This window comes from Oncorhynchus mykiss, chromosome 18 (genome assembly GCF_013265735.2).
Source record: "Oncorhynchus mykiss isolate Arlee chromosome 18, USDA_OmykA_1.1, whole genome shotgun sequence".
NCBI lineage: Eukaryota > Metazoa > Chordata > Actinopteri > Salmoniformes > Salmonidae > Oncorhynchus > Oncorhynchus mykiss.
Genome location: NC_048582.1, coordinates 39,082,316 through 39,101,819, shown reverse-complemented (window position 1 = coordinate 39,101,819; position 19,504 = coordinate 39,082,316). Strand labels below are relative to the sequence as shown.

Genomic DNA, 19,504 nt, shown 5'->3' with positions numbered 1-19,504 from the left:
ACCTAAATGACAAAGTGAAAAGAAGGAAGCCTGTCCAGAATAAAAAATATTCCAGAACATACAGTACATCCTGTTTGCAATAAGGCACTAAAGTAATACTGCAAAAAATGTGGTGAAGAAATTAACTTTTATTCTGAATACAAAGCATTATGTTTGGGGCAAATCCAACACAACACATCACTGAGTACCACTTCATATTTTCAAGCATGGTGTTGGCTGCATCATGTTATGGGTATGCTTGTCATCGGCAACATAATTTTTTCGGATAAAAAGAAAAGTACTAGAGCTAAGCACAGGCAAAGTCCTAGAGGAAAACCTGGTTCAGACTGCTTTCCAGCCTGAACACAGAGCAGGACAAATACTTACCAAGACGACATTGAATGTTCCTATGTGGCCTATTTACAGTTTAGACTTTAATCGCCTTAAATCTATGGCAAGACTTGAAAATTGCTGTCTAGCAATAATTAACAAACAACTTGACAGAGCTTGAGGAATAATGGGCAAATATTGTACAATCCAGGTGTGCAAAGTTCTTACAGATTTACCCAGAAAGAGTCTCAGCTGTAATCGCTGCCAAAGGTGATTCTCACATGTATTGACTCAGGGGAATGCATACTCATCTAATCAAAATATGTTAGTGTTTTATTCTCCCCAAAAACTTTAAATATATATATATATATATATATGTTCTTCCAATTTGACAGAGTATTTTGTGTAGATCAATGACAAAAAAAATGACAAATTAATTTTAATCCCACTTTGTAACACAACAAAAGAGTGTGAATACTTTCTGATACTTTTAATATTTTTTAATACTTTTCCGTATAACCTTTTCAAAATAACTGCACCCTATGCCACAATACCCTCTTCAAAAATGTTCTGCTTCTCCTCCTAGAAGATAACCCCCCTATGTCTCCCTGTAGGACAGGCCTAAGAGCAAGCACCAATTGAACACTTTCAAAGCTGACAATATAATTACCCCGTCCTGCTCTCTGTTGGTCTAATTTCAGTGTTCCCGTCCATCATCTACAGTGTAAATATGTGCAGCTCTGACAAAAGCAGCTGCACTGGTTGCTGTTAAATCTTTCATTTGTATTAGAGCGAGTGTGTGTAACTAATTGATTTTTCAGGGACCACAGATTGCTTATAGACGGATCGGTCAATGTCTGGGTGATGGTTTGATTCTCTGTCTGTTTTTGTAAAATCTACCAGTCAGCAACAATCATTTATTTGGAGGAGGACAATGAATGATTCTATTCGATTTATATTCCCATCATGTCCCTAGCCTGATCCTCTCCAATTCAGCTGTGCATTTCTCTCAAGTGTCTCATCAAAATACCTCCCCAATCCCTGTAACTCACTGTCTGGTGAGGAAGCGTGTCATGGCGTTGGGTTTCCTCATGAACAGCACCACCTGGCGGTTCAGCCAGACGAAGAAGGCCCCCAGGAACCCGCAGGAGATCCTGAAGAGACAAACACCAGGACCTTTACCTCACTCACTCTCAAGGTCCAAATAAGAACAAAAAAAGGTACATTTTCTGAAGAATATACACAGAGTGCACAAAACATTAAGAACACCTTTCGGATATTTAATTGCACACCCCTCACCCTTTTTTGCCCTCAAAACAGCCTAATTTCATTGGGGAATGGACTCTACAAGGTGTCAAAAGCGTTCCACAGGGATTCTGGCCCATGTTGACTCCAAAGCGTCCCACAGTTGTGTCAAGTTGGCCGGATGTCCTTTGGGTGGTGGACCGTTCTTGATACACACGGGAAACTGTTGAGCGTTAAAAACCCAGCAGAGTTGCGGTTCCATTTACCCTCTGAATGACACTCATACACAATTGTCTCAAGGCTTTAAAAAAATCATTATTTAACCTGTCTCCTCCTCTTTATCAACACTGATTGAAGTGAACTTAACAGGTGACCTCAACAGGGGATCATAGCTTTCACCTGAATTCACCTGGTCAGTCTACGTCATGGAAAGAGCAGGTGCTCTTAATGTTTAGTACACTCAGTGTGTATGCGCTTGCTTCAGCTGTTCATTTAGTTGGTGTTGATCTAGCCTATAATATATTTATTTCCAGCTCTGTAGTCTAGGAAGCTGAACCAAGCGCAGCAGCAAGCAAAAACCATTCACAGCATCTCCGTTCTTGTGATAACTACCAATATAAGTGGCACATAGACTGAGATTACGCATTCATGTTGGGTTGTGACAAAGAACTACACACAGTGCGGTCACCGTGCCCTCACCACGCTCCTGGGGCCCCCTCTCGACCCTTTCTCTCACCCGATGATGGCAAACGCTGGCAGCTCCTGGAGGTCAAAGGGGAAATCCATGCGGAACTTGGTGCGGAAGAGAGCAGTGATGGTGACTGTGGTGGACAAAAAGACAGGGGAAGAGGGAGATCGAGTGTTAGAATGTATACATGCATACTATACAACATAGAGGAAACCAGAAGGCAACACCTAGCAGAATATCTGCTTTCATTATCATACCGTAATTGGCCTATATCATTTCACAGATACGGTTCTACGGGAAAGGGTTCCCTCGAGCCAAACATGTCTGTCGACAGCCGTCACAAAGGGTTTATGTGTTGACCAAAAAGCGTGCATCCCGTACTGATGTCATAGTGCATTGACCCACCTGCGTCTTTGTTGAACACAGAGAGCACTCTGAATATAAAGGCACTGAAGGTGGCGGCAAAATATCCTCTCCAGTAGTTCCTCACAGCAAAGTAAGTGGACGTCACCTCTATACTGAACAGCACCCCTGGGGGAACGGCAGGATCAAAGAAAGACTGGTAAAATATCATTCAGATGTGATATTACAAAGTGTGGCATGCAGTCAAAGTCTAGATTGCATATTTACTATACACTGAAGGCTTGCTATGAGACCCGTCACAAATCAAAATATTTTTAAGGATATTTCAGCACCATGCCCATATTGATTGTCAGACACATGACAATTCTTTCGGCTGATTTCGTAGCTTGCTTCATACTAGATGAATGGAAGGTGAATTGAGAGAAAGAAAAGGAATATAGTGTTGTACCTCCAAGAGGGGTACCGAAACAACAGCCCACCCCAACTGCACAGCCAACTGTGAGGATGTCTGTGTAGCAGTATGGGCTCTACTGACACACACACAGAGAGAGAGAGAGAGAGAGAGAAAGGGGATAAGAGGATCCCATACCAGTAAGGAACAGAGGGAGGAAAAGAAAGAGTCAATGAAAAACGCCTAAAAGTATAATGCGAAGTGATCCGACAAAAATGTATTGTCCTCCTTATTCTCAATGCTGGTCAAGTAACTGCTTACCTGATTGACTCCTGAGAAGAACATCATACACTTGCTCAGCACAGCAGCACAGATGCTGGCTATATGAACAAATGGGCCCTTGGGAAGCAATATGAAGGACAAATAGAAAGGGGTCAGAAACAAGGAAACGTTTAGTGGCTTTTTAGACAGCTGTAATCAGGGAATCAGATGTGAGTGTGTGTAACCCACCTCTTTCCCCACTGGCATCCCACTGCCCAGACCTGCAGTCAGACCAATGACCTTGGCAATAAAAGCCTTGAGAGTCAGATACTCCTTCAGCACTACGCCTCTGAGAATGGTCTTCAGCTCAGGAATACCAGAGCCTGAAAGAGAAAGACACACAGAGAAAGACAAACAGAGAGAGCGTGAGACACAGGGAGACACAGACAGAGAGAGCGAGAGACACAGGGAGACACAGAAAGAGAGAGCGAGAGACACAGGGAGACACAGAAAGAGAGAGTGAGAGACACAGGGAGACACAGAAAGAGAGAGCGGGAGACACATGGAGACACAGAAAGAGAGAGCGTGACACACAGAGAAAAATAGAAAGACAAACAGGGCGGTGAGTTGAAGAGAGAGAGAGAGAGAGAGACACAGACAGAGAGCGACACAAAGAGAAAGAGAAACACAGACAAACAGGGTGGTGAGGTGAAAAGAGGTCGGGGAAGAAAAATTATTACAAAATCGCTGTTTTACAGGAAAAAATATATATACATTTGACTCGACAACAGGGTCATAACTCTAGATATATAGTGAGGACATCCGTGTGTCAGGCCAGGGCTAGGTAGGTACACAAACAGAGAGGGGAGAAAAATCAATGGATAACAGATTGCGGGTAACAGGTCATTAGGGGTGGCGGGTGGTGGGGAAAGTAAGCAGTAAGCATTGAGCGTGTACACACCGATGGCTTGTGGGGCAACCAGGTGGCAGAAGGAGGAGGCGAACATGATGAGCACCATAGGATAGCTGACCCAGGCCAGGTACTGGAGCAGGACATTACCCCTCAGCTCCCAGTGAATCCACTTGTACACTGACATGGGGACAGAAAGAGGGACAGAGGGGAATTGGAGAAGTGGAAGTGCAAGAGGGAGGAAGGAAATGAGGGGGGAGACAGAACACGGGGTGAAGATCAGGGAAGAGGGTGGAGGATGAGGTAATGGAGGTGAGAAGAGAGGAGAAAGGGAAGTTGGTTGTGACAGGGCAGACACTGACACAGACAGTTACAAAGAAAAAAACACTGTAAAATGGGGTTTGCGAGGGTCAACTGTCAATCCATCTGGACTGACAGATGTCTGTTTCCACTTGTAGACGTTTCTCTTGGCATTAGTGGTATTCTATTGGGAGGGGGGGGGGGGGCTCATTAGTATAATACCCAGCATGTTTTGCATCCGTGCGTTGTGTATTTATATTTGGACATTTAGCTGACACATTTATCAGTTAGTGCATTCAACGTAGGTGGATAAACAACCTCATGTAAAAAGAAAAATGTTTCTGTCAGTAGTTTTGTTTCCATTAACTTGCCCAGTGATTTTTTTGTTGACATTTTAGAAAGAAAATAGCTTACTAGCTAGCCATGTCAACTAACTATGGCTAACGTACAGTCATGTCAAACAGTACAGGCAACAGAGGAAACAGCACAGCTAACACAATCACTTCAAGCTGAAGATGGAAAGACTGCAAACTACCTGCACTTTGTTTTGTTTGATATTTTTTCAATTTTACATTTCTTTGTATAATATCCATAAAAATTATGCAAGCTGATTCATGATTTTCGACTGGCTGAGAGACCCTACCTGCCGGTCTTTCTGTATCGTCCCGACTCCCGACACGGTCATTACTATGGAGCTGGAGATTGAATTTGAATATTGAAACAATGTTGCAAATGTCGGAGAGACAGACAGCAAGGTTTATACAAATCTCCGCTGTCGAAAACGAAATGTTAGTCTAAAAGAAATCTGAGATAATGTGAAGATGCTTTTTATAGTGGAGATCAAGTTTATAAATTGCCTGGCTGGGCTGATGAGACAGTGGATTGGGCAGTCAGATGAAACAGAGTAAATAGTCATTTTAACTTCATATATTTAGCCGTTGGTAACTTGTGGAATTGACACCAGCTGGAATGCGGTTTTAAGCAATCAGCATTCAGGATTAGACCCACCCGGTGTATAATTGACTAATATTTGCCATATTCAAATAATTCTCATGTGCCAAAGTATCGCCACGGTCTGTCCCATGGTGAAAACTGCACTCCTGTAGATCTAAAACAATTGGATGGTGAAACTCGCCAGCCAACCAGAAAAGCAAGTTGAAGCAATTCAGGCACTTTTGAAAGTCAGAACAATCCTTGTCCTGCAAAGAAACATTATTTTTATAGTTGAAAAAATAGATTTTGCAAGCAGTAGGTATTTAGAATTAACTGTGATGTGGAGCTTTAGAGTTATGTGGTGACATCACGTGCCCCATGTACCATCAAAATTATTAGTTTATCATCCTTTAATTAGAAAACACAGTTTCCATCATCATTTGTCGCAATAAAGACAGTTCAAAAAGTAAAGTTTCTCCTATGTCTGCCGTTTCCATTACATTGGTTGCAACAATCTTTTTTTGCCACATTGCTTTTGTCGAATAAACCTGGGTCAATGGAAACCTGCCTACTGTTACTGAGAATGCCATTGTGGGTAAAGTGATCTGTTGGTTGGTTGACAGATGGGAGCATAATGTTCCCCACTGAAATATATTTTATCATTTCAAAGACTTTGTCAGTTCTGAAATGGGTCATTTTCAAAGTAGTTGTTTCAACTGGAAGTTGAACTTAAGATTTTAAGGCAGCCGGGTAACAAACTTTGGTAAGTTAAAAAAAACTTTGTTTCGCTTTTCTGACTAGCAAATACTTGTCCTCTAGACTTAGGGAATTTGCCAAAACAACTTTAGTAGCTTCGTTAGCACAATTTTTTTTTAATCAGTTAATTTGACTAAATGTATGAAGTTCATTCAACAAGTTATTAAATTCACATTTGTCAGTTCCATTAACTTTACTAGGTTGAAGAAAAACTTAAACTCCACACAAAATCTGGACTGGACTTGACATGGAATTTTAAAGAAGCATGGTAACAATGGGCACCGAATATGGTATGTTGAATCGACAAATATTTTTTTACAGTGTACAGATGTGTCATCCACATATCAGTGAAAATGGACTCTGTTTATGAATAACATCACTGAGAGGTAGCATATAAAATTAGAACAGTAGCGGTGCAAGAACAGAGCCTGGAGGGACTCCATCATACAAACTTCACTAAACTCCATAATATGGGTAATGACTGTAACCATAATTTCAAGTATACTGTTTTGTAATGTTTGTTTTGCAAGATGAATTTTGCATATCACGTTACCACGGAACCATTTTGCAACACTTTTCGATAACCCCTCACCCTAATCCTCCGACAACGAGCAACCAGGTGTCTAGTCTAGATCATTATTTATGGTGTAAAAGCATTCATGCAGCTGTGTGGTTCAGTGGCTCAAACGCAAGCATTATAAAAACATATTGCGTCATCATAAAACAAGATTGTTTAGTATGTGTTGCATTGTGGGTATTGTAGTACATTGTAGACTCTTGGCGCTGGTGTAGTCCATGGTCCAGCTGACCAGCGCCATTGAGACGCCCAGCAGCACCAGGAAGATCCAGTCCTCTCCCAGCTTGGTGACCAGGAACCTCTGTACCCGCGCTACACAGTCTGAGCAAACAACATGACAGACATGATTCACTTTAACACTGTTCGAGGTCATTTAACACCAGCGACTTGTGAAAGCAAAATTGCAAGATTATGTTATAATACGTTTATTGCATCAAATGGTTGTTTTATGCAACAGAATAAGAGGTTGTTAGAACGCTCATCTGTGTGTGTTCTACTGAGGATGGGCCTCTGGAAGATTTACGATGCCTTTGGGTGTTAGCGCATTCCAGAGCATGAGTTAATGTTTTTGTTCTAATGGATACCAGGGAGAGATGACCCCAGGGCCAGACCTTGATAACTGTTTTTACAGCAGATAACGTCTGCTGTGAATTATAAGTATCTTTCATACAAATCTTAACCTAATGACCCATTCCATACATCTGTTGTTTGTGATGTAGACTGAAAGGGGTGTATCTTGGCTATAAAATACATTTGTACCTTTGTCTCGGGGCTCTCAACGAATCATCTGAGGGTGATTCTTTCACCAGACATCAATATCGTACAGCACTCAATCGATTCACTTTATGTGTGTGTGTTGTATTGACCTGCTCCCATATTAATAAGTGAATAAAGATTTAGTTCAAGTATGATTGACTTGTGTGATAAGTTTGTCTCTCCTCATTTGATAGTAAAGAAATTAACCACCACAGACTTTACGGAGCATGGACTCCTCACCTCTGCACTTTGAGTAGGAGCGGCGTTTCTTTATAGACAAAGGGTTGCCTTGCTCTGTAGCCTCATGTGCTTGTCCTGCCTCATCCGAGTGATGCCGACCCCTGTGCCTGCTGTGGTGCCCGCGTCCATGTGTGTGACTGTGGGGGTGGCCATGGTGGTGGCTGTGGTGATGGTGGCCATGGCGATGCTGCGGATGGTGACCATGGTGATGGTGGTCGTGTTTCTTCCATTGTCTCTCTGTTAGCAGTCGGGTGGCCTCTCTCCGGCGGCCAGACCCACCCGGGTGCTCGCTGTATTGCCCATACAGCTGAAAGTGACAGGCGGAAGAGAGACTACATTACCCATATGTTCATGAGCAAAAGACAATGACGACCCGCTGAAAATGTAGTTCAGGTAAGGTTAGAGTGCAAAAATGTTATTTTAGGAAAATAAGAATAGTTTAAGATATTTTCATTTCACACCGAATGTGTATCATACATCATGCAGTATATTCTATTATTATACATACAGTATAACTACATGTAACAGTTCATATATGTTTACATATGAAAACAAGAAACTTATGTTAAGGGAACATTCATCTATCATAGAAGAATGTAAAAGCAATATACATACACTACCGTTCAAAAGTTTGGGGTCACTTAGAAATGTCCTTGTTTTTGAAAGAAAAGCAAATGTTTTGTCCATTAAACTATAAAATTGATCAGAAATACAGTGTAGACATTGTTAATGTTGTAAATGACTAGGGTAGCTGGAAACGGCAGATTTGTAATGGTATATCTACATAGGCATCCAGAGGCCCATTATCAGCAACCATCATTCTTGCGTTCCAATGGCACGTTGTGCTAACTAATCCAAGTTTAGTTAAGAGGACAAGTACATTAGTGTGTCTAGCTTGAGAAACAAGTCTTCAACTGGCAGCTTCATTAAATAGTACCCGCAAAACACCAGTCTCAACGTCAACAGTGAAGAGGCGACTCCAGGATTTTGGTCTTACAGGCAGAGTTCCTCTGTCCAGTGTCTGTTGTTTTGCCCATCTTATTATTACATTTTTATTGGCCAGTCTGAGATATGGCTTTTTCTTTGCAACTCTTCCTAGAAGGCCAGCATCCCGGAGTCGCTTCTTCACAGTTGACGTTGAGACTGGTGTTTTGTGGGTACTATTTAATGAAACTGCCAGTTGAGGACTTGTGAGGCGTCTGTTTCGCAAACTAGACACTCTAATGTTCTTGTCCTCTTGGTCAGTTGTGCACAGGGGCCACCCACTCCTCTTTCTATTCTGGTTAGAGCCAGTTTGCGCTGTTCTGTAATGGGAGTAGTACACAGCGTTGTATGAGATCTTCAGTTTCTTGGCAATTTCTCGCATGGAATAGCCGTCACTTCTCATAACAAGAATAGACTAACGAGTTTCAGAAGAAAGGTCTTTGTTTCTGGCTATTTTGAGCCTGTAATCGAACCCACAAATGCTGATGCTCCAGATAATCAACTAGTCTAAAGAAGGCCAGTTTTATTGCTAATTTAAATCAGAACAACAGTTTTCAGCTGTGCTAACATAATTGCAAAAGGGTTTCTAATGATCAGTTAGCCTTTTAAAATGATAAACTTGGATTAGCTAACACAACGTGCCATTGGAACACAGGAGTGATGGTTGCTGATAATGGGCCTATGTACGCCTATGTAGATATTCCACAAATAATCTGCCATTTCCAGCTACAATAGTCATTTACAACATTAGCAATATCGACACTATTTCTGATCAATTTGATGTTCTTGGACAAAAAAAGTGTTTTTCTTTCAAAAACATTTCTAAGTGATCCCAAACTTTTGAACGGTAGTGTATATTGATTGTTTCAGATTAAAATCTCACTGAGCCGGAAGCATGTGTCTACATTTGGATGAATTACAGATGGACAGCATCCAGACATGTGGTAAAGAGGTAACTCCAGCCTACAGCTCTCCCACACAGACATGCAGACGCACGCATAGAGACACGGACATACTTTCAGAAACGCACACTAAAATAATGTCCTGTTATCTAGTAAATCTAATACGACATTACTTGGCTTTCATCATTTTGTAATTACAAGACATAGCTATCACTCAAAGATACATTCTATTACATGAATTTCTTACGGGGGTGGGGGGTGAGCATGGGGCTGGTAAGCTACTATACCAACCAAAGATCATGCCAAGAGCCAAGGTATGTGATCCTCTATCAGACAAGACTAGCAATTGGTTGTGGGTAAGTATTTCACACGCTTTGTAAATCAAGATCGACACATTTCACTATCAAACTGGAGAGGTGGCAAACATTCCATTCCAATTCCAAATGGAAGACGACATATTCGAATTACTTGCATAAAACGGTCAATTAAGTCTACTAATTACTATGATAAAAACACAATCCAAATGGCAGACCGTCTTGTAAGGAATTATGTTCTCCACTCCAATCTTTTCCACATGAACAGTTCAATGGTCTTCAAACCCATTTAAACAGACAAACCTTTGTCTATGTACATAATGATGGAATAGCATAATTAAGTTAGAGACCTGAATAATGTCATAATACTGTATAGTTAATGTGGGCTTCCATGTAAAACACTAATTCTTTTATGATTCATGTTTGCTTATTACCGTGATACTAAGTGTTAAAGCTATTCTTATACCTGCTGCACGCTAAAGTGAAGGCCTACATTGCAAATCCATACTATGGCCTTTTCTCAACTGGATTTGCTCAACCTCTGCGTCCTCTCTCCTCCATCCTTTCTCTCCTCTGTTTGATAAAATGTCAAAAACTAATCGAGGAGAGGGGACGTGGACGAAAATGCGCTTGTATGAAATGAGACTCTCCTTCTCCGCTCGCGCTGCCAAGCGTCAGGCAAATTTCGTTTACAGGGGTGGACCTCAAAATACATGTTTAAAGTGATAAAAACAAGCCAAAGAACACCATCCCAACCGTGAAGCACGGGGGTGGCAGTATCATGTTGTGGGGGTGCTTTGCTGCAAGAGGGACTGGTGCACTTCACAAAATAAATGGCATAATGAGGAAGTAAAATTATGTGGATATATTGAAGCAACATCTCAAGACATCAGTCAGGAAGTTAAAGCTTGGTCGCAAATGAGTCTTCCAAATGGACAATGACCCCAAGCATACTTCCAAAGTTGTGGCAAAATGGCTTAAGGACAACAAAGTCAAGGTATTGGAGTGGCCATCACAAAGACCTGACCTCAAACCCATAGAAAATTTGTGGGCAGAACTGAAAAAGCGTGTGCGAGCAAGGGGGCCTACAAGCCTGACTCAGTTACACTCGCTCTGTCAGGAGAAATGCTCCAAAATTCACCCAACTTGTGGGAAGCTTGTGGAAGGCTACCCAAAACCTTTGACCCAAGTTAAACAATTTAAAGGCAATGCTACCAAATACTAATTGAGTGTATGTAAACTTCTGACCCACTGGGAATGTGATGAAAGAAATAAAAGCTGAAATAAATCATCCTCTCTACTATTATTCTGACATTTCACATTCTTAAAAGAAAGTGGTGATCCTAACTGTCCTAACACAGGGAATTTTTACTCGGATTAAATGTCAGGAATTGTGAAAAACTGAGTTTAAATGTATTTGGCTAAGGTGCATGTAAACTTCCACCTTGAACTGTACCTGTATTGTTTAATGAACATTTTGATCAAGTGGTAAACGGATCTTTATCACAATGTAGATACTGATGTCATACACCAGACATAATTGAATTTGTGAAACAATAGCTTTTGTGGGAAACCAACAACCTGTTGAGGGAAGTCTGAAAACCTTCTGATATACAGTTGAAATCGAAAGTATACTGTATACTATTGACCTCTAGTCAACAACACCACACTAGGAATCAGTCAGGCCTAGCATTTAGGGAAAGGGGGATACCTCGTCAGTTGTACAACTGAATATTTCAACTGAAATGTGTCTTCCACATTTAACCCAACCCCTCTGAATCAGAGAGGTGCGGGGGACATCTACGTCTCCGGCGCCCGGGGAACAGTGGGTTAACTCAGGGGCAGAAAGACAGATTTTTACCATGTCAGCTCGGGGATTCGATCCAGCAACCTAACCACTAGGCTACCTGGCACCCCATTTACGCTTTGGGCTGCCTTTCAACACCTCGTAATTTAGTGTGTATGTACAAGTCTGTCTCTGTGGGTCCTAGAAAGAGTACTGTATGTCAGTCATACACATGGATATGTATACCAAATAAAATCACCAACATGTACATGAGCTGCACACACCATGACTTCCATTGGACCAGACATGTCACAGCTCGGCTTACCATGGGATACATTGACGATAAGTATCATACCTGTATCAGCTCTCAGTGTCCAACAAACCTCTTACTGGTTACCAACATGTTGAGGAAAATAGGCACTATTATACACACTGAACAAAAATATAAATGCAACAATCAACAATTTTAAAGATTTTAACTGAGTTCCAGTTCATATAAGGAAATCAGTCAACTGAAATACATTCATTAGGCCCTAATCTATGGATTTCACATGACTTGGAATACAGATATGCATCTGTTTGTCACAAATACTTTTTTATTTTAAAAAGTGAGGTGATGGTAGAGGATGAATGGCACGAAAATGGGACTCAGGATCTTGTCACGATATCTCTGTGCAAATGTATTTGTTGTAGGTAGCTTATGCCTGTCCATACCATAACCCCACTGCCACCATGGGGCACTCTGTTCACAAGGTTGACATCAGCAAACCAGGCTGCTTATAGTACAGAAATTAACATGACATTTTCTGGCAACAGCTCTGGTGGACAATCCTGCAGTCAGCATGCCAATTGCATGCTCGCTCAGAACTTGTGTGGCATTGTGTTGTCTGACAAAACTGCACATTTTAGAGTGGCCTTTTTTTGTCCCCAATACAAGCCGCACCTGTGTAATGATCATGCTGTCTAATCAAGCTTCTTGATATGCCACACCTGTCAGGTGGATGGATTATCTTGGCAAAGGGGTAAAGAAGAAATGCTCACTAAGAGAGATGTAATTCAATTTGTGCACCAAATTGAAGCGCCATAAGCTTTTTGTGTCAATGTAATATTTGGGGAATCTTGTGTTTCAGCTTATGAAACCAAGATGTTTATATTTTTATTCAGTGTACATTGAGCCAGACAGAATATGTGGGGATTTTCTTTAATCAACACCCACATAAAAAAAATACTATAGTATACTGAAGCAATAAGGCACAAAGTGGTGTGGTATATGGCCAATATACCACCAACCCCCGAGGTGCCTTATTGCTGTTAAAAACTGGTTACCAATGTAATTAGATCAGTAAAAAGTAATGTTTTTTTCATTACTGTGGTATACAGTCTGATATATCCCGGCTTTCAGCCAATCAGCATTCAGGGCTCGAATCACCCAGTTTATAATATGGTAAAAACGCTAATATTGACTGTAGTGTTTTTGCTGACTTTACTGTCATATTTAGAGTTAACTTTAGTATTAATACTGTAGTAAAAGAACAGTAGTATTTACTGTAGTATTTTTGCTGGCAATACTATACTGCAGTATTTATTGTAGTGTTTTTGTTACTGTAGTATTTACTGTAGTGATTTTGCAGACATTACTATAGTGTTTATTTTTTATTATCTTTGACATAGAAGTAGAGTCTCCTTCAGGAAATCTACTGGAGAAATATCAAAAGAGCAAATTTTCCATAACATGTAGGTAGGTATGTAGGGCTGGGGTCTGAACGAATAGTTCAGACCTTCTGCTCTTTTCTATAACCTGTAGGGAACACAATATATGGTCTATAATTGGCATGTAAGTTTCTCACTTTTGGGGGAAGGGGAATGGGCAGAGTTAAATACTGTAGAATTTCCTATAGTTAAACAAGTGTAGTGTTTTTGCGGACATTACTGTAGTATTTACTACAGTGTTTTTTGTTCTTGTGGATAATATTGTAGCATTTACTATAGTATACTACACAATTATATAGTAAGCACATCACGATTGAGGGATCCAACAGTGTGTAGTATAGTACACTAAGTCCTGTAGTATTCTATAATAAACTGTAGTATTTATTTTCATGTGGGCACTTTGCCAGCTGTTGTCTGCCGATTCTGTGGACAGGATTTACTGACCGTGAATGATTTATAACAGTGTGCTGTTGGATTTGAATGGCTGAATTCAACACAGTTATCAAATCAGTAGCAGGCTTAAAAGAGACGTGTCCACAAAATCCATATAACTGTAGTCATGGATCTGTTGGGAAATACTAGCCTCCGGGAAAAGGAGTCCGAAATACTTTCAGTCCCCTGTAGTGCAGCAGTAAAGGCTTGTTATGTCACTAGTTCTACTATACCAAGGAAGAGGAAACCTCTCTCCACCAACTCACCCCTGGCAAATAGTGCAGGAAACACCAGCCTGCAAATGAGTGGAAATCCTCTACACACCATACTCAAAACATAATAATGTAAATACTGGAGATAATTGTTTTAAATGTCTAAAAATGTTTTATATAAATATTTGTTTTTATTCTAAGGAATTCCATACAGTATGTTTTTTTTTATTAGTTTTTTTATCTGGGGGAAATTTGAGGAAATTCTCCCCCTACAGATTCGTGATGAGGAGAGGCGTACTGAAAGACCGACTCCTTTCTCTTTTGCCTCATGGTTTCTGCACAAACTCGAGGCTGTCTCTCACATTCAGGATATACCTCTGGTAACACAACATCTTGGCAAACCACGGGGACAGGAAGGCAAATCTCTCTGATGTCAATTGGAATCTTAAAGACTTCACCAAATATATGTCTAGTAAACACACAGAAATATTCAAACACTTACCAGGCATTTGCTTAACTAGCATCTAACCGGATCTCACTCCGGACAGTCATGATATCAACTAATGGATGTAATGCATGCCTATCATATGGCTATTCTACACAATATACTATAGTACTTACTTTTTTTTACTGCTAATATACTACACAACAGGTAATATGCTAAAGGTTTTGTAAGCATTGTAATATTATTACAAAATGGTTAACCTCACCATCAATTTGCTTGCCTATACATTGTGTCAGATTAGTCTTGTAAAGTGCCTGTATCAACACCTTATCAACAAGCTGGTTGATTTAAACGTTCAGCATTTGTAAGCAGTCAACCCATTCAAATTTGAAATGATACCCGTGCGCCTGATCTACCCATTTTATCACATACCATCACGTTGCTGCCCTCCATCAGTCTATTTCAGTCATCCTCTGCCTTTCCCTACCTCTGCCAGTCTGTGTAATCCCCCTCTTTCTCCAGATTTCTCCTCCCCTCTCCAAGCCCCTCTCGCGCTCTACTGCCTCTACACATCATGCACCTCGTACACACTTTCCCTCTCTCCCCCCTTTCTCACCGGGTGTAACTCTACCCTGGGAGTTATATTTAGCACCGGTGGGACCCAACGTTCACCGCTGCACACCTCTTACTCCCTCTCGATCTCTCACTATCCGTCTGTCTGTCCGTCCCGCTGGCCCTTAAGGACTTCTGCAAGGGGAGTTTGGTTCGTGTGGGCGGACCGCGACACCTGAGCATGTTTGTCAAGTGGAAAGCGAGCGCGTTTATTACAAAATATACAGAGAGAAATCGACACAACGCCAGTGTCAGATTTGATCAACTCACTGTAAAACAGATTTCGCCTCAAGGAAGGCATCTGCTCGTAATCCTCATACCGGCTCTTTTTGTACCTCTCACAAGGAAGACCAGTCCCTGGACACACCTGTGAGGTGGATGGTAGAGTAGATGAAAATCAGAGATAACAACATGAGAATAGATGAAGACGCCCCAGAGGGAGTGTTCTGTAACAGCGTCAGGCTGTTACTGATCGCTTGGATAGATCAAACTCATAACGGTCCTGTTAAGAGTAAATCACGGTTCGCGGTTGCAGGGCCCTCCACTGCACGTCGGGCCTGACAATACCCTTAACTGTATCCACAATATTGCATGTCCTCAAGTGACAGCCCAATGGCAGCAGAAGAGACAAACATAAGAGGCCACTGTAGTAGCAATAGTATTAGTAACAAATACGAATCTACCCATCTACTTTCCTAACCTGCGCTGTCTGCCTGCCTACCAGTCTGCTTTCCTCTGCCTATATGCAGGTCCGTCCATCTGCTAGTCCGTTTGTCCTAAAGACACATGACATCTACAGCAATAGGTCACATGACGGGGAAGGTTGGACAGTGTCGTGTGTCCCCACTCTTATGTCCTATAAAGTCAAACGTAATACACACGAAGGTCTTCGAAAATATCCTCCAGTCTTACGGAGTATTAACCAGACACATTCTCCGCACGTCTGTCAACAACTCTCCACATAACTCGCTATTGTGCCTGGCAATGGCATCTAGTTCAATTGGAACGGGAGGCCCCCTTGTGATCTCATTTCTTGATCCTCCACAGCACAATGACAAAGAGAACAGAAACAAACTCCCGCTCAAAAAAAGTGACACTTCTCAATATAGCCCGGCTCCCCGGGCGACAGTGTAAACACACGGTTATCACAGTCCACATGGCCTGTACTAACACACACAGGTCATACAGTACATGCGTACACTGGTGGGCACACACACACACACACACACACACAACCATCAGCATGTTGACAGACAGACTAACAGCCTATGACCTTAGCCAAAGGCCCACGGTATAGTACTACCCTGTTAAATACAATATGCCACACCAATTTCCAACAGGTGTTTCTTACAAATCCCCCCCCAAAAAAAAACATACTGAAAGTCTAATGGTTTAAGTCCCTCCAGATGTTTTGGAACAATCTGGACCCCGGGGTCATCTTAGACTACGTGACGAGCGGAGATTAACACATATATTCCACATGCACGATCGGGTTACCCCCTTCCCACACCACACTGCTGTAAACCTAGATTTATCTCCATGGATGAAATCCCACAAACACATTCCTCCCAGGTCTATCGGAGAGCATGGAGAGGCACTTACCACCCACCGTACAATACCAAGGAGGTCGTTGAACAGCAATCTATTTCTACGTAATAATGCATTATGCTTGTTGGTAATAAATGAAAGGAGTTAAAGGTGGAGAGGAATAATGAACAGGTGGCTGAGAAAGCGAAAAAGAGAGAGAGAGAGAGAGAGAGAGTCAAGACCCTGACGGAGTCTGAAGGTGTGGGGTCCTCGGACACACAGACACCTGTTGCCACAGTCACGGACCTGCTAAGAGGTCTCCGTGACCACCGTTACCAGACAGCGTGTGTGTGTGTGTGCCCATGCTCCCTATGCACAGACCATAAAGAGCAGAGACGACCCGATATGTCATGCAAGAGATTGTGCAAGATTAAAGTCAGAGATAGAGAATAAAGTCATAGAGATAGAGATAAAGTCATAGAGATAAAGTCAGAGAGATAGAGATAAAGTCATAGAGATAGAGATAAAGTCAGAGAGATAGTCTGCTGCTGCGAAACGCAATATGAGAGCAAATGGAAAAAGATAAGAGGAGATAGGTAGTGAGAGAGAGAGAGAGAGAGAGAGAGAGAGAGCGAGAGAGAGAGAGAGAGTGGAAGAGAGCGTGGGAGAAAGAACTGACCAGGGTCTGTTGGTATCTCAGAGCCTTCCTTTCCGACGCATCTGCGGCCATTGACACACTGTCACTGACCCAAAAATAAACCAGCTGTCTGTCTCAGCATTTCCAGCTCTGCGCCCGCGCCGGAGAGTGTGCGCATGCACACACACACACACACACACCAGAGACACACACACAGAGAGAAAAACTCTCACGCTCTCACACACACACACATTCTCACACAGTGTAAGCGAGCCCTTGCAGCAGATCTCCCCACCACTCGGATTGCCCACCTCTGTCCCGGTAAACAGTGCGTGTGAACTAACAGATACCTCACACATCCCTAACCTCCCCTCTCTCTATCCCGCTCTCTCCATCCCGCTCTCTCCCTCTATCATTAGATGGGCTAATGGCATACCCACCCTGTTGCCTGGGGCAACCCCCTAATACTTTGAGCACCTGTTAATTAGAATAGAGGTACATCAGGTAAAAGGGGAAGGACAGAAGGGAAGAGAGGTTCATTGGGCATGTCCTGCTGTGAGGGATGTTCCTCATTGGAGTTGGCACTGCAATATGATGAAGGCATAGTTATGGCACAGACTGTACTTTTGGCTTCTTTGGTTTGGAGGGTTCAGGGTCCAGCAAGGTTCAGGGTCTAGCATCTGCTACTGTCTGGGCCAGCAACTCTACTGTACAGTATTGAACAGTACACTATATAGAGAGCAGATGAGAATTGAGAAAACAGATGTTGATATGGGGTGCCTGTCAAATAGAAAAACATCCGTAACTCTGAAAAATATATCTCCAAGAAGTTTAAAGTGAAGTTTAAAATATGTTACTTTTTGGGCGACCCGATCCAAATTCACAGAGAAATGTGAGTTATAGATCTATCATTCTACTTGAAAGCAAGTCTAAGAAGCAGTAGATATGTTCTATTTCTATGCATCCCATTCTTAAGTTTTGTTTTTGAGTCTTTTACTGGCAGCTTTGTACACCAGATTTTATTTTTACCTTTATTTAACCAGGCAAGTCAGTTAAGAACAAATTCAATGACGGCCTAGGAACAGTGGGTTAACTGCCTGTTCAGGGGCAGAACGACAGATTTGTACCTCGTCAGCTCGGGGTTTTGAACTGCAACCTTCCGGTTACTAGTCCAACGCTCTAACCACTAGGCTACCCTGCCGATTCAAACATACACTAGATTGTACACCAGATTCAAATATATTTCAGTATGGTTTAGATAGTGTACAGTAGAGAATCATTGTACCATCTTGTTTTGTCAAACTGAAATTAGAGTTTTAGCAACCAGGAAATGGCGGAGAGATTTTTGAATCATTTTTGAATGGCGCAGTGGTTAAGGGTGCTGTACTGCAGCGCCAGCTGTGCCATCAGAGACTCTGGGTTCGCGCCCAGGCTCTGTCGTAACCGGCCGCGGCCGGGAGGTCCGTGGGGCGACGCACAATTGGCCTAGCGTCGTCTGGGTTAGGGAGGGTTTGGCCGGAAGGGAAATCCTTGTCTCATCGCGCACCAGCGACTCCTGTGGCGGCACTGCGCGCTAACCAAGGTTGCCAGGTGCACGGTGTTTCCTCCGACACATTGGTGCAGCTGGCTTCCGGGTTGGATGCGCCCTGTGTTAAGAAGCAGTGCGGCTTGGTTGGGTTGTGTATCGAAGGACGCATGACTTTCTACCTTCGTCTCTCCCGGAGTTGTAGCGATGAGACAAGATAGTAGCTACTAAAACAATTGGATACCACGAAATTGGGAAGAAAAAGGGGTAAAAATAAAAAAAATACCATAAAAAATAAAAAAATACTGAACTTCATTAAAACAGGGAAAGCACATCACAAGATGTTATCAGAGCATTTTAAAACAGCCCCTTTAGCGCTGAGGTTTTGGGTGTTAAGTGACTTTTAAAAGTTCATATTCTGTTAATAACTCATACCCAAATAATGTTGTTGACTCATTCTATTCGTAGCCAGAGCATAAATTGGAGATTTTTATATATTTTTTTTAAATGCACCTCAAACATCAAATAGATCATTTAAAAAATGCTTGCTATTTCCTCAGAGTATGATGTCATACGCCTCAGTTGGCTAACCAGCGGTCAACATGCATTACTATATTTTTTAGGACGAATACGCCGACACCATTAACACAGGAAAGCTGCTTTTTTTAACATACATAATTAACATGTTT

At 42.0% G+C, this 19,504-nt stretch overlaps 1 protein-coding gene across 2 annotated transcripts in view; it reads right to left on the bottom strand.

The window, feature by feature from the left end:
- Window positions 1–17,424, bottom strand: part of LOC110496189 (chloride channel protein 1) — a 28,085-nt gene extending 10,661 nt beyond the window's left edge. The window contains exons 1-10 of one of the 2 annotated variants that reach the window (XM_021571936.2): window positions 17,333–17,424; window positions 7,730–8,036; window positions 6,923–7,054; window positions 4,219–4,347; window positions 3,507–3,640; window positions 3,318–3,395; window positions 3,054–3,132; window positions 2,648–2,773; window positions 2,291–2,375; window positions 1,362–1,463 (exon numbers count right to left, since the gene is read on the bottom strand). In XM_021571936.2, the coding sequence (XP_021427611.2) occupies window positions 1,362–1,463; window positions 2,291–2,375; window positions 2,648–2,773; window positions 3,054–3,132; window positions 3,318–3,395; window positions 3,507–3,640; window positions 4,219–4,347; window positions 6,923–7,054; window positions 7,730–8,036; window positions 17,333–17,383 (1,223 nt within the window). In that variant the 5' untranslated portion in view covers window positions 17,384–17,424. Of the gene's footprint in view, window positions 1–1,361; window positions 1,464–2,290; window positions 2,376–2,647; window positions 2,774–3,053; window positions 3,133–3,317; window positions 3,396–3,506; window positions 3,641–4,218; window positions 4,348–6,922; window positions 7,055–7,729; window positions 8,037–14,946; window positions 15,071–17,332 lie in introns of those variants that run through there. The other variant, XM_021571937.2, reaches the window with a different exon arrangement.
- Between the last annotated feature and the right edge of the window lie 2,080 nt (window positions 17,425–19,504).